Genomic DNA, 15,079 nt, shown 5'->3' with positions numbered 1-15,079 from the left:
CACTCACACACAAGTTATTATTTTTTTATCTCTCCAGCCACTCTCCTGTTAGCTTACCTTGTGTGTCCAGGAGGGTGGCTTGGAGTCCTGGTCCTGCTGGGGGGAGTGAAGGGGTCTGGAGCTCTTCGTGCTCCTCTCCCCTCACACTGCAGCTGTCTCCTCTCCCTCCCGCTCCAACTCTCTGCATGACGCTGGGAGGAAGTGACAGGCTGTCACTTCCTCCCAGCCGGCCGACATTACAGGGGCCCGGTCGCCGTCTTAAAGGGCCGCGGCACTCGACTGGGTCCCTGTTAAGCAGTAATTTTTCCCCGGTGCTAGAATCATAGCATTGGGGAAACATTCCGCGGCACCCCTTTGTGCACGTCGCAGCGCCCCAGGGTGCCACGGCACACAGTTTGGGAACCTCTGGTGTAGAGTATACATTATTGTGTAATCGTACAAAACTTTATAGCAAAGTGTTTCTGGTCCCTAAAGAAACTATTCAAACTCCCACAGGTTAGATTGAGGGGAAACACTTGCAGACATTACATGGTTCTGTCATCAGAAACCTTGTCTGCATCTTATGACACTGTCACGTGTGAGATTTTGCTCAATAACCAACCAAGAACTCGTTCCCAATGTAATTTTTTGATATGTACTGCAAACTGGTTTATATATTTGAGACCACATTTTACCAACAGGTTTCCAACAGTCTGGATCATGTTTTGCAGAGTACTGCTACTAACATCTGCCACTACAGATATTGTCACCTATTAGGGACTCCTATATAAAGCCTTAAATATTAAGAAACATACATAATGGTGAACTGTGTATTTGGGAAACTAATGCCACTGAGGGGGCTGTGGAGACTTCTTAATAAACCATGACACATGCAGGTTGAGTGATTTATAAATGTCTCCAGAACACAGAGAGAGACTTTTTATTTCACTAATACGCTCTCCGTGATTATGTTTATTTTTTAGATATTATGTGACATATTCATATTCGGGTTCATGGTAGTGTAAGTGGGATTGTGTAAGAGTTAAAGTCAAAAGATTTGTTATATGATTTGCACAAATCTGCATTTTTTGTGTTCTCATAGTGAATTTGCACAATATTCAAGGTACATAAAGGCTTAATTTGGATTCTTTGTGTGCAGCATCAATAGTAATTGTAATGGGGGATGGAGACCAAATTTAAATTGCAAGCTGTGTGTAGATCTCACTAAAATCTATTGTATTGCCACTTATAAAGTATTTATATTTTTTGCTCTTCCCTATTAAGATAATTGTGCAATATGTTTCTTATTTTAGCCCTCTTACGGCGTGCTACAGTCTACAAAAACCTCTGTAACTACCATTGTGCGGCTTGTGATCTGAAGACTGTCTTACAGCAGGACCCGGACAATTGTACTGCTAAGGTATTAATATGTTTATATAGATTTATATGTAGCGTCAAACATTTACAGATCTATATGAAACCACAGTAGCACACATTTCCGTAAAAAGCAAAACCAGAAATTGCTAGTTCGGTGACTTGTGGATATATTCCCTCCTAACCCAGTGAATAATTGTCTTGCTGTGATTCAGTTTCAGACCTGTATACTTCATCTAATAAAAGCTTTCAATGAAAATCTCATTTGTACCATATATATGCATTGTCTTCTTCGTGTGTTTTTTTTTTTTTTTTTTTTTTTAAGGTGACCTGATTTATCCTGAAGCTTTTATCTGATGTGAAAATGTTTTTGGACTTTTAAATGTTATTTTATTGGATATGTTTTGTATCTGGGGTATTACTTGAAAAAATCTTAAAAAATTATAATTTATAAGCAGAAATGCAATCTTCAAAACACATCCAGGACTACTATCTCCACAGCAACCTTGCACATACAGAACAGGCACTCAGTGAGTGTTTTAGAGTTCCTTTATTTCATTATAATAAAGTAAAATTAATCTTTGAAATCCTTAACAAAGTAAAAACTGACTGACTGTGATCTGTGAGTATGTTAACAGGATTGTGTGCGCTTTAATTATTTTTCTGGAATAAATATAAGTTTTAGTAAAGAATATTATTTAAAGGAAAACTCCAGTGCCAGGAAAACAATCCGTTTTCCTGGCACTGGAGGGTCCCTCTCCCTCCCACCCACCAATCCTCAGGTACTGAAGGGGTGAAAACCCCTTCAGTCACTTACCTGAGGCAGCGTCGCTGTCTCCTCCTCCGCGCCGCTCCTCCTACTCTCTCCATCGGCCAGTGGGTGAGACTGATCCCGCCCACCGGCCGAGGAGACCTAATGCGCATGCGCGGCATTGCATTAGCACTCCCCATAGGAAAGCATTGAATAAGATTTTCAATGCTTTCCTATGAGGAAATGAGCAACGCTGGAGGTCCTCACACAGCGTGAGTTCGTCCAGCGACGCTCTAGCACAGATAATCTGTGCTATAAATCAGGAAGTGACCTCTAGTAGACAGCCACTAGAGGTGGAGTTAACCCTGCAATGTAATTATTGCAGTTTATAAAAAGCTGCAATAATTACACTTGCAGGGTTAAGAGTAGTGGGAGTTGGCACCCAGACCACTCCAATGAGCAGAAGTGGTCTGGGTGCCTGGAGTGTCCCTTTAACTTACCTACTAACTACATATGATGCGCCCCCAGGCCACTTCACACCAAGCGTCGATGTTACCATCGGGGGTCTTTGCAAAATATGAAAAGACCATAGAAGGTGACAGAGCCACTTTAAGGTGACTACAATAAACAAGCCTAGTGAATCCAGAAAATATATGAAGCTTTAAGGTTAAGGGAAAATGGGATGAATTTACCAAATTGTTGCATTTATTTTATTAAATTGAGATCAATGACCGTTTGTGTACTTTTTTTTATTTTTTTCCCCCTGTGGCAGTGCAGCCTGATCTCGCAGTGGAGACAGATTTAAGAATGTACCTTTTGTGGAGGTTTTATTTCATGTTCTGTTTATCACAGGACTTTCTGCCATGCCTTGACAGTGGTGAGAGAGTGGGTTGAAGGGATTAAAGGGACATTTCACTGCCCAAAAATAAATATATTTATATCATCGTTTAGTAGACATATATTCCCAATGAAGACATGCATACATTTAATAATGCATTTTCTCATTGGGCATATATCTAAAAACAGCTAGCAAAACATTCAGTTCTTTCATCTACAGCCTTTTCAAGCCCTCCCCTTCTATCCCTGTCAAGAATATCTGTGGCTGTCCAATCACAGACTTCCCAATGCAAAGTCTTTGCAAGGAGGTGCTCTGGGTAATTGCTGTCTATTGAGCTTGGCTCCACTGAGCTAAACAAACCAGTATGTAATCGGACTGGTTGTCTGAGTGACAGCCAGGGGGTGTAACAAGGTGTTTTTTTTTTTTTTTCATAATTGACATTATTTTTGAATTTCATGTTTTTGCAGAACTGTAATAATTGGATGGGGTACAGAATAAAGAAAAGGGGGGGGGGGTCAGAGGGGGGGAGTAGGAGTAACATTGTACAATATTTTTTTGACATAACTTGCCATCATCTTTACCATACTTTCGGCTTTTGCACCTGTGGTTGGCAAATGTGGTGCCCTGTTTGAATGTTTTAGCACCATTTATACAACATACCCAACATATTTACATATGACAAAAAATAATTACGATAACATATTTACAACCTATGTGTTTGTTTTGTGTTACATTGTATGCCTCCACCTTGTTTTTCCCTGCCTGGGCTTCTTGTTTGGAATTTCATTTTATTTTATGTGGGGTGGTATGTTACATTTCTCGGTGTAGGGGTTCATTCCCTGTATGTCTGCCACATGTCATGCATCTGTACATTTGTGTGTCCTCGTGTACTGCTGCGAATATATCATAGGCCACAATTGTGGAGATTAGATTTAACAACTCCTCCACAGATGGGGTCATTTCTGATCTCCAATTTCTAGCTATTACAGTTTTCGCTGCTACAATTATGAGAAATGCCAATTTGCGTATAGGTTTCAGCTGGGTATGAGGCATAATGTGTAGTAGATACGTTTCTACCGATAATTGCACTTGTCTCTTTTACCTGTACTTTTATTGACTATCTCTCCCACCTCTGCCCAGAATGGCTGTATCCGTGGACATGACCACCATATATGGAGTGTGTCCCCTGACATCTCCAGCATTTGTTATCAGTAGTTTTGTACATTTTGGATAGCTTGCTGGGTGTCTGGTACCACCTGTATAGTATCTTTCTCGAGATCTCAAGATGTGAGCCACATGCCGATGAGCCCCTGTGGGCTGTGAATGCCCTGCCCCATTCCTGGCGTGACAGTTCCCTCCCTAGGTCTTTGTGCCATTCTTTCTGGAACCACCAGACCTGAGCTTGTGGTTCTTCTATGAGCGTGTTGTAACAGAACGAGAGGGTTTTTTTCTGCTGTTGCAGTCTGGTATATTTGCTTTCCAATCGTGTCATATGCTCTACCTCCTTCTCCCCCTTTGTCTGTTGGTGTTCCCTTCTGAGTGTGTGTTGCAGTTGTATATGCGAGAATTGGGCCTTTTGTGGTATATCGAATTGTGCCTTCAGGTCTGTGAAGCTCTTGAGAGCACCTTGATGGGTTACCTGGTGTATGTGGGTTACCTTGTGCAATGCCCATATCTTGTAGTTGAATGATGTAGGGTTTTCAGTGGGGTGTAGGGTTTTCAGTGGGGTCACAGGGGACCATTTGGATGTTGAGCATACCTTATGTCTATTCCTATCCCATATGGAGAGCCTGGTGGTTGGCAGCATCTTGGGGGTTCGGGGACGTACCTCTTTGGGTGCCCATAAAGTGTCAGGTGTTTCCCGTCTAGTCTGTTGGACTCCAGTGTCACCCACTGTGGGGTCTGGTTTTGGGAGTGACATCCTATAACGTTGGCTAAATGCGTGGCTCTGTGGTATTCTCTCACGTTGGGGAAACCCAATCCCCCGTCTCGCACCGTGCGGGACAAGAGCCTGCAGGGGACTCCCGGTTTCTTGTTTTGCCATCCAAACCTCAATAGTGTCGTCTGTAGGTATTTGGAGGGGACATTTATTACAAGGTTTATTTTTAAAAGTGCCACTTTCTGTTAAAATCTGCATTTTGTAAATTTAATAAAAAACAAACCATAGAACATACTCTTCGCACGTAGAGCATTTCAGTAAGCTAAAGTGCTTTAGGGGTCTGGAGTGTCCCTTTAATAATACTGAGCCTCTGCTTTTACAATTTTATTGCTACTCAACTCCTCTTCCTGAGCATAACATTACACCCAATAACATTACTCAATTAACCCCCAAAGTCTACACACACCAACAAAGCTAATCACCAAACCTTGTATGCGAGTACCAAGACCCAACCTTTGCTAAACAAATGTATATTCCGAGGTAATCGTTAATTCACTAGATCCCAAACATATCTTAATATTTTAATTAAAGTAAGTCACTACACATAAACATTTTGCATAAGAGTCATATAATAATTTGAGTGATGATGCTTTCAGTGACCATGCCCTTTCAGTGAGAGACGCAATATTCCTTACTCTGCTCTTCATTAGAAATCTTCATGTCAGACCGGAGGAGGTAACATTACCATTGCTACCTGTTAATAGCAGCCCATCCCATCATTTTGCTTGAGCTTATGAGGAAGCATTAAAGGACCACTATAGGCACCCAGATCACTTCAGCTCAATGAAGTGATCTGGGTGCCAGTTCCCCCAGGTTTTAACCCTGCAGCTGAAACCATAGCTTTTTCAGAAAAACTGCTATGTTTACACTGCAGGGTTAATCCAGCCTCTAGTGGCTGTCTCCCTGACAGCAACTAGAGGCCAATTCCGCGATTTACACTGAGTAAATCACACTTATTTGACGCTGGACGTCCTCACGGAGTTCAGTGTCAAAATTGATCCCCACAGGAATGCATTGAGTAATGCTTTCCTATGGGCAGGTTTGAATGCGCACACGCCTCTGGCCGCGCATGCACATTCGGCTCCACTCAGAAGCTGACTTCGATGGAGGAGGAGAGGTCACCAGTGCTGAGGGAGCCCGGCTCTGGATTAGGGTAAGCAAATAAATGGTTAACCATTTATTCGCCGCTGAATGGAGCCCTAGTCCCCTAAACCGTGACTAGGGCTCTATAGCATTAGGAATACATATTTGCTATAGTGTTCCTTTAACTAAGGCAGCAATGGGTGGATGTGATTGCTGACTGCTTTCAGTACCCATTGCTGGTATGAAGGTGGTAGTATTTCCAGTTGGCCTATAAACATTCCTGATTCTCTATCACAGGAGGTTAATAAACCCTAGAGCCTGATGATTTGTGTGCTATATATCACATTCTGGGCTGTGTGTATATTACAGCATTTGTTAATGCATTTATTGTTACTTTGTGCAAAACCGACCCCTATTGTAGAAGTTCAATGCTACATGTTTAGCTACAGATTTAAGAGTTCTACAGCAAGTCATCTATACAACTCTTCCAACTAAGTTTCTATGTGTTTTTTTTGGCAGCAAAACTCTGGAAAAAAATGGAACAAGCCCAATAAGAATGTTGGTGCTCTAAAAGTACCACTAAATATGAAGGACATACAAAGGCACAAACATTTTGGTAGAATGCCCTTTATTATTGTAAAATGCATTTCATGTGCATACATTGTCAATGTATAAGGGGTATTCTACCTGAAACATTTGCCTCTTTTTATAATCTTCAATAAAATGTATTAGTGCACCAGCATTCTTGTTGCACTTGTTTCATATTCTCATTTTTTGCTGTTGAAGTTTATACCGTTGATTGAGAGCTATACTGGTGTAGGAACTTATAGCTGCACAGAAGTTAATTTCACATGTTATTTTAGGTACTGTCGTATCCTCATCCTGGCTGTTTTTTTTTTTTTTTTTTACTATAAATCTATATTTTGTTTTTTGGCAGAAAGTTCTTATTGAAGTGGAAAGGCTTATTGAGAAAGAAACTGTAAGCAAAGGTGTGAGGATTCACATTGAGGACATAGAAGGTTCGGATGAAGAAGAGCCAGATGTATCAAGCTGTAAACAAGGTAAGGAGAATACATTTTTTGTATTTTTTTTATTTATTATATATGCTCTGACCATTCTGTTTCATTAATAGAATACTCCCAAACCTTCATACATAGCATTCATTTATGGACTAGCTGACCTGGACCTGCAGGGTTTTGCCTTGTTTTTAGTGGTAGTCTATGTGCCTGATTTTAATGATGTCATGCCCATTGTCACTTTACATCATGCTCTTGTGTTCAAGCTGTCCATGTACGTCATGCACATGACCTCATGCTGGTGTGTTCCAGCTCCGTACTAGGTATGTGTGGAATAAAATGACCTGTGTGCTGAGATGGTTGACCACTTGACTGACAATTGTCTGTCTTGCCAAACGGTCAGTAGAATCCAAAAGTAAAGAAATTGTTGAGCATATTTATAAGTGATACACAATAGTACAGCAATATTCCCACCATGTTGTCAAGCTTCAAAGTATTTTTTTTTTGTATGTCTGTTTTTTTTGTTTTGTTCTTTTTTATTTTTTTTTTAATATATATATATATTTTTTTTTTTTTGTCAATCTTTCTTTTATTGAAGCATTTTAGATGGGGTACAGAAATAAAGAAAGGGGAATGCAATAACGGTTTACAATAAAGGATCCGTATATCGATAGCTATGGTCAATTACATTTCCTGAGTAATGATGCCTCATTTTTTGTTTAATAGTGTTAATTTGCCGTGTACCAAAAGCATGTTTAATATCGTTAGGAAAGTATGTTAGTAGGTTGATTAAACAGTTGTTCAAACAGTAGATCTGGGTTAAAGGTGGCTGAGTTGCGAGGGTACTTAAAGAGTAAGTGACATGCTGCCATGTTAGATGCCATTCAACTCACGTATAGTGCTACATAGCATGCTAGTCTAAGTCAATGAGTCTTTCATAGCAAAGGTAAATGTGCACATTTCACAATATTAAGTTCTGTCAACATCGACTGTACCAGGCTAGCAGACCCTAAGTGATTTCAGGAAGAACTTGCACTTTTTGTAATATGATTAACAGGAAAAAACAAAACAAAAACAAAACATAGTTGTTCAACTTTGAGCAGGAATTGTTTAGCTAGTCAAGGCGTTAAACACAACTTATATGCTAGATCATTATATTTGCATGGAAGGTGTCACCATTTGGCATGGGTTAGTGATGGCAGATCAGGTAACAATTCTGAGGTCAAGCTTCAAAGTAGACTTTTTTTTTTTTAAGGGCTGCTGAACTTTTCTTTAGTTTTATATTTTCTGCATTGAATGTGTCGCTGGACCATTATTCAGGCGTACCCCCTAAACCTGGGGTGGTCAAACGGACGACCACGATCTACCAGATGATCTTAGGCAGCTGACTGGTAGACTTTGTTTGGTAGCAGTGACTGAGGCGTCCTCACACAATACTAGGTTCCCAGGCGAACCCACTGGAAAATTTCCTCGTGGGCCACAGTAACTAAGGCTGGCTGAGTGATTCTACAATTTAAAGGCTTCATTAAAAAAAATGTTGGGCATTCTGGGAGAGAGAACTGGAGAAGTGGAGCCTGGTACAGCGTGGTGGAGGACGGCTGCCCCCAAATAAGTAGCAATAGTAGAAAATCAACAGGGTAGGCACAACTTTATTAAGGCTTTTTGCTAAAATGTTGCTTTTTATTTTGTATTCCTGTCTCAAACTTACACTTTCATGCCTACCCTGTGAAACCGGTGGAATTTCAATGAAAACTTCATTATTTAGACGTGACATTATCTAGTTGCTCCTCACATTGTACTTAGCTGATGGCCGCCAGGATACAGCATGATGTCATATCCTGGTGGTCCACATTCTCTACATAGGAAGGCATAAACCTACACACCTAATGACAACAATTCAGGAAGGCAAGGTGGGTGAGCAGCTTGTATTGGGAATAAGTTATTGGACTGTGCAGTGTGTATGTGTGTCATGATATGTGTTTTTGTCTGTTAAGTCTTTCAGAGAGTGTACAGTGTGTGTTACTGGATGTGAGTGTGTGCATATCAGAGAAAGTATGTATGCGAGTCCTAGTGAAGGGCAAAATGTCATTAAAAAATGAGTACATGTTATTTTTTTTTTTTTTTTTAATTCTTTATTTTTGGTGTGCATAAAGGTTTACAACAGTGCTTATACAGCCACATTTGCTCTCACAAGCGCAAAGTTCAGAGAGTAAAAAGAAAAACATGTGATACGTATGGAACATGCACACATTTTTTGTTATAAGCTTATTTAACATAGTGTCATCAACAAGTTGTACAAAATATCAACGATAAAATTAGGTGGACATATGCTTAGAGTCGAGCGGTGGTTTAACGGACATGTGCTATGAGGGATAGTGCTATATTAGTATGATTGAGTTGCAGGTTGCTCGCACATTCTAATGAGGAAGGATTACGTTAGCCTCTCATATTGGCTTAGGTTATGTGGGAGCGTACGTTTAATGCTTTAGAGTGTACGCTAACCAGGGCACATCATAGTAAGGTGATCTGGTCTTACATATTATAGCAATAATAATAATAACAAAAAGAAAAAGAAAAAAAAAAAAAGAAAACACAAAGAAAAACATGGTTTGAGCCGGTAACATAACAATAATTTTGTTGTGCTGATTAGTGCATGTAAGGAATATACGCCACCGTGGCTTGGCCCATGAATAGCAGTAGGTGTACTGCGGCTTAAGAACATTCATGTCTATACATTTTTCAAAGAGCATTGGTAGCTAAGTGCCTCTGCTGTCCGAGTGGAATTGAGTATTGACTATTTTTTATAATATGAATAACAGGAAAAAACAGTTGTTCATTTAGCAGGAATTGTTTAGCTAGTCAAGGCTTTAAACACAACTTATACGCTAGATCATTATATTTGCATGGAAGGTGTCACCATTTGGGATGGGCTAGTGATGGCAGATCAGGTAACAATTCTGAGCTACTTCCTATCTGATGATTAAACATTGGTATTTAGGCTTGGTAAATAGTAGACATATTGTTTGTTAAGACAGAGTAGATCATAGTGGCATTAAGGCATATGTCATGTTAAAAGAGGCATCATAGAGGTACGCTAGGGGACACATTAGGCAGAACCAAAAACTATACGGCACTGGTAAAATCAACTGTGCTAGGCTGTCTAACAGTGAGTACGTTAGCATAAATAGGACAGTTAACTTAAAAAAAAAATCTCAGGAGTCACTTAGCCCACGCCAGCTGCTGGTATGTTGTTGTCCCCCCAGGTGATGTTGTATGTAAGTACATTTAAGTAAAGGCAGATAGCTAGTAGTCATCAAAACATGAATAAAAAAAACAAACAAATCAAATCCATAACTATGACATCTTTTAGAAACCGTGTTCAGCTGCGGTAATGAGAGTCTTTATAGCTACAATCCCAGGGTTTACTAACAGCCGCACTTTGACACAGACTGTGTGAAGGAAATTCTCGGTGTCTCTGCATTTGGGCCTGTAGGGGCACAGTCTGTGTTTGGGTCGGTCCGTCTCAGTCAGCCGATGCCGGCTCGGAGGATGTGGCATGAGGGTTCGGGACGGTGGTAGCGTGCAGGACTTGATCGGGTTCTGGCTCCCAGGGAGGATCTCCACCTGGTTCCGTCCTCCGTACGGGCCCGCTCGATATGCCGATTGTCCTTGCTGTCCTGTAGTCGCTGGGATGTTCTCTGTTGGTTGCGGGCTTTAGGTGCCGCTGGGTAGTTAGCGGGTCGGGCGTACTGTGGAGTCCCGTGTTGGCATGCACGAGGGCTAGAGTAGGCGTCTGTCAGGGGTGTCTCAGTTACCTGTCGCCCCGATCTGAGACTTCTCCTCTGTCTGCGGGCCCTTCTGGGGGCTTGTGGCGGGTCTCCGCTCATTTGGCGCCGGGTGGCAGGGCGAATCCACGCCGCCATTGCTTTTAGCGCCTGCCTGTAGAGCCTCCCCCTGGTGCTGAACTTGGTCCATAGACCGGTGCAAAGCCGCTCATAGAATTTCAGCGTGCAGTCGGGTGGTTTAGCAGGGAGGCTAGTAGTCGTGGGTTGTGCTCGTGGCGCCATCTTGCTTGGGCCTCCGCCGCCTCGTTTTCCTGTTAGTGTTATCTCGCTTTGGGGGGATTCGTCCCCTACGAGGACCGGGATATCCCCCGAGTACATGTTATTTTAAAAATGAAATACATACATGTTACACACAGCCAGCACATACCAAACACACACATTGCATAATGCCAGGTGCACACACAGCTAACATGCAGCCACCACATACCAAAAACACAAAGATTACATACAACCAGCCCACACACTACATACAGCTAACACACATGTTACACACACATTATACACAGCTTGCATACACCAAGCACACAAATGACATATAGCACATTTACAAATTACATACAGCCGGTACACACCACACCATAAATTACATGTTGCCAGCACACACTGCACAACGGCACATAACACACATATTACATACAGCTAGCCCACACACTTACTCACCATTTGTTTTATGGTGAGATGCACTCACATTTAAGCACTGTAATGAATGTTTAGGTTTGGTCATGTCTGTGGAATATTATCTGAGGTACATGGTATAATTAGTTTATCATCTGCTACATTATTTATTTATAAAATATTTTACCAGGAAAGATACATTGAGATTTCTCTTGTTTTCAAGTATGTCCTGGATATGTTTGTGTTGTTAATGATAAAGCAAATCTGCATTAAATGTGTGGTTGTTTTTATCCAAATTACACCTGTTATGTGTGTGCACTCTTTTGGGTTTATAGAGAATGAAGCTCTGTATGGAAGGATGGGGGACTATGTAAAGTTACAAAGTTTGGACTTGTTGATACGACAAATTGTATATATGGAGTGTGTAGTGATGACATCCAGTCTGAGATAGATCATGCTAACATGGGTCCAAAAAAGTAGATTCTGTGTCATTCATTTTTAGCCACTCCTGCTCTAAGTATTAAACTGTTATGTATCCAGAGGGCAATGCAGGCTTTATTTTGTTAACAGCGCTTTGTTTCTTCCTAAATCTTGAGTTAAACACCAATTCAACACCAAAACCTGAACTGTAGTGTGTTGAAGACCGCATTACAAAAATAGCCTAAATTGGAGAATTTCCAGATCATCTATTATGGCCTAGGTTCTTCAGTTTGATGTCCAATTCACTTACACTCAGTGTTTAGTGCTTAAGAACCTCCTTGGCTTGCTGACATATCCCGTAGTTTATGAACTAAAAGCAGATTGGACATTAGTGATTCATTAGTGCATAGAGCAACATGGGACATAGCAAGGCCATATTATTTAGGCTATATGATTTGCCAGGTTTGAGAAGAGAAATAACACTTGTCTCTCATCAACTCTGTTCATGTTCATCATATCTGTGATACTAACAGTTTTAGAACTACTATTATAAAATTTTCTTCATGTGTGATCATATAACACTATTGAATACAATCAAAGCCCTCTATGACTGCATTTTGGTTTATTTTCCAAGTCATGTATCTGTAACGATACTTACCCTATCAAAGCTACCGGTTCTGTACTCCTCGTGGGTTGCTGTTTTCGAGAGGCCTTCTTCCTTCTAGAGTTATGGAAACTGCCTGCTATAAGGGCACGTCCTTAAGTGCCATCAATGAGCGCAACATAACTTTCGGTTCTGCTATGGTCACTTCACCCAGGCGACCTCATTCCACCCTTTTTTGGAGTCGTAGGGTTGACATGAACCAATCAGATCCTAGTTAACCAATCAGATCCTAGTTAACACTATTAAAACCTGTGTTGTTCCTAATTCTGGGCCCTATAGTGGTTTCGATCTTATTTTCCTCATTTGTGCGTCCCTTAGCAATTCTTGTGTATTTCCTGGTTTGACCGTTGCTACTTGGCTAGTTTATTGGATTTCTGAGTAACACTGTATCCCTGACCCTACCTATTCTATGTTTTGCAGTTTTCTGTGTATCTGACTCGGCTAGTACCTCCTTTTATCTGTTATCCTGACCTTGGCTAATATTCTGACTGTTTTCCTCTATTTCATACATTAAATCGTGACCACTCTAAGGTCTGATAAAACATCTTTCTCTTTCCTTTCTATTGGGTTCCAACTTCCTGCGTGTGTTGGTATGTATATCGTGACAGTACTAAGATGTAAGCTAATTATACATTTGCAACAGGTCTCCAATAAAATTCTCCTTATTGCTATTTCATTCAACAACCACTGTTGTACTCACAATCACATCCAATAATAAATTATTCTAAAAAGGCGTACAAAACATGTACATATCTGTGTATTGAAATCTAGATAGACCGTAATATATATTGTTTTAATATTGTAATATAATATCTAATTGTTTGATCTGCTTTTGTTTTAGAACCCCGTAACTGTTCTGCATTGTGGGTAATGTCACACTGTGAATTAAAAACTGTAATTCATTGCGTGATTAACACTATCAGTGTGGGGCCCTAATCTCATTGCAGTAATGGTACATTCACGTCCTGACCGGCCTGAGAATAGTAAAGATTTACACTCCTGGGCAGCAGCTGTAGCCACTAATTCAGTCCTTCATACCTAAAACTGGTATGCTGGGAGAGGAGATGGGATGCAATTCGGTCTCCCAGCGGGAGTGGGTGAACGTGGATGAAATGAGAATATCGCTACATATGGTCTGGGAGTGTCACAAAAGACTACAGTGTCTTATGTATTTGACTTACACTTGACAAAGCTTGACAACAAGGCTGCGCTATCGCTGTCGAGTTTTGTCAAGGTCCCAACTAGTGACTGCTGAGGGGTATAAAGCTTTGTCTATGGAGGCTCTCTTGGGATCCTCCATAGATATCAGTGTTGTACTTGCGTACATGTGTGAGAACACAGCGCTGACGGCGGCCCTTGGCAGATGAAGCTCTAAGTTGACAGTTTATGCTGTTCTTGAAGAGACAAAAAGGAAGTGCCTTAGTAATCTGAGTACACTTTGGATGATGTGACATATCACTACACAATGATATTTTAAGAACATTCTCACTTGAATGAATGAAAAAGCCTGCTATTCTAGGTACTCGTTTTATTGTTATGTTTAATATAATGTCTAATTAAGATGCACACTTTAAAAGATAAAATAATTATCAAGAAACACAAACTAGCCATTTGTGATAGGTCTCTATGATGAGAAACAAATCTGCTGAATCCTGGCTAGCATGAAAATTATTACAACTCAATTTAAAGCAGTAAGTATGAAATTACCTGCTGAACATAAACATGCTAGACCTTGCTAAATAAAACAGTCGAGTGACTAACAGTTGTAACTGCTCAGCAGGCCACCTCATGGTAACTGTGCTTCGAGTAGGCAAACACAAAGTGAAAATGAGGGAAAACATATATAAAAATAAACATATTTAAAATAAACTCTCTGTTTGGAGATATAAAGATGACTTTGCTGTCCGTTTCTAATGGATGACAGAAGGGGACAAGATAAAGGACAGTGATTCCCAGTGAGTCCATTCACAGTTCCCACCCTAACCAATGCCTTCAGAGGGTAGGAAACAGTCCGGCATGATGTGGAGATACCGGGAGCTGCTTGGGTTCGTTGCTGTCTCATTGTTGTCCTGCCGTCCCAGCCGGGGTACGTGCTGGGGTGCTGTGTGCGGTCTTCTGTGTATGGGATCCTCTCTCCGCTTCTCCCGAAGGGCATGTTGCTCAGCAGCCATGTGGTCTGGGGGTTTCCTCCTCAGGTAAGCTTGTGATGCCTTCAGAGCCCTGGCTCGGTGGGTCTTCATTGCTGCGTTTCTGCAGGCACTCCATTTTCTCCTGTCAGGCTCCTGGGCCAGGTGGTTCCTCCGATATCTGAGGGACCCGTTGGGGTCGTGGGCGCCTGATTAAGCATGCTCCCATGCGGGCCCTCAGCTGAGAGCGAGGTCGATGGACTGGCTCGGCATCATGTTTTTTTGGGGCATTTCACGCTGTGCAGTGGTGGGAGATCTATTGGAGATGCGTTCCCAAAACTCCTTGCATATTTTGTCGAATTGAGTGTTGAAGCGCTCCCTCCATGTCATAGTAGGTATGCTCTCTTGGGGATGGGAGTGCTGTGATGT

General features: G+C 41.3%; 1 protein-coding gene across 1 annotated transcript in view; it reads left to right on the top strand.

Annotated features, from left to right (window-relative positions):
- SPAG1 (sperm associated antigen 1) overlaps positions 1-15,079 on the top strand; it is a 99,849-nt gene that overhangs the window by 26,937 nt on the left and 57,833 nt on the right. The window contains exons 9-10 of the mRNA XM_063451204.1: positions 1,293-1,399; positions 6,902-7,025. Of these exons, the coding sequence (XP_063307274.1) occupies positions 1,293-1,399; positions 6,902-7,025 (231 nt within the window). The remainder of the gene's footprint in view (positions 1-1,292; positions 1,400-6,901; positions 7,026-15,079) is intronic.

This window comes from Pelobates fuscus, chromosome 4, assembly GCF_036172605.1.
Source record: "Pelobates fuscus isolate aPelFus1 chromosome 4, aPelFus1.pri, whole genome shotgun sequence".
Taxonomy (NCBI): domain Eukaryota; kingdom Metazoa; phylum Chordata; class Amphibia; order Anura; family Pelobatidae; genus Pelobates; species Pelobates fuscus.
This window is presented reverse-complemented; position numbering and strand designations above follow the sequence as displayed.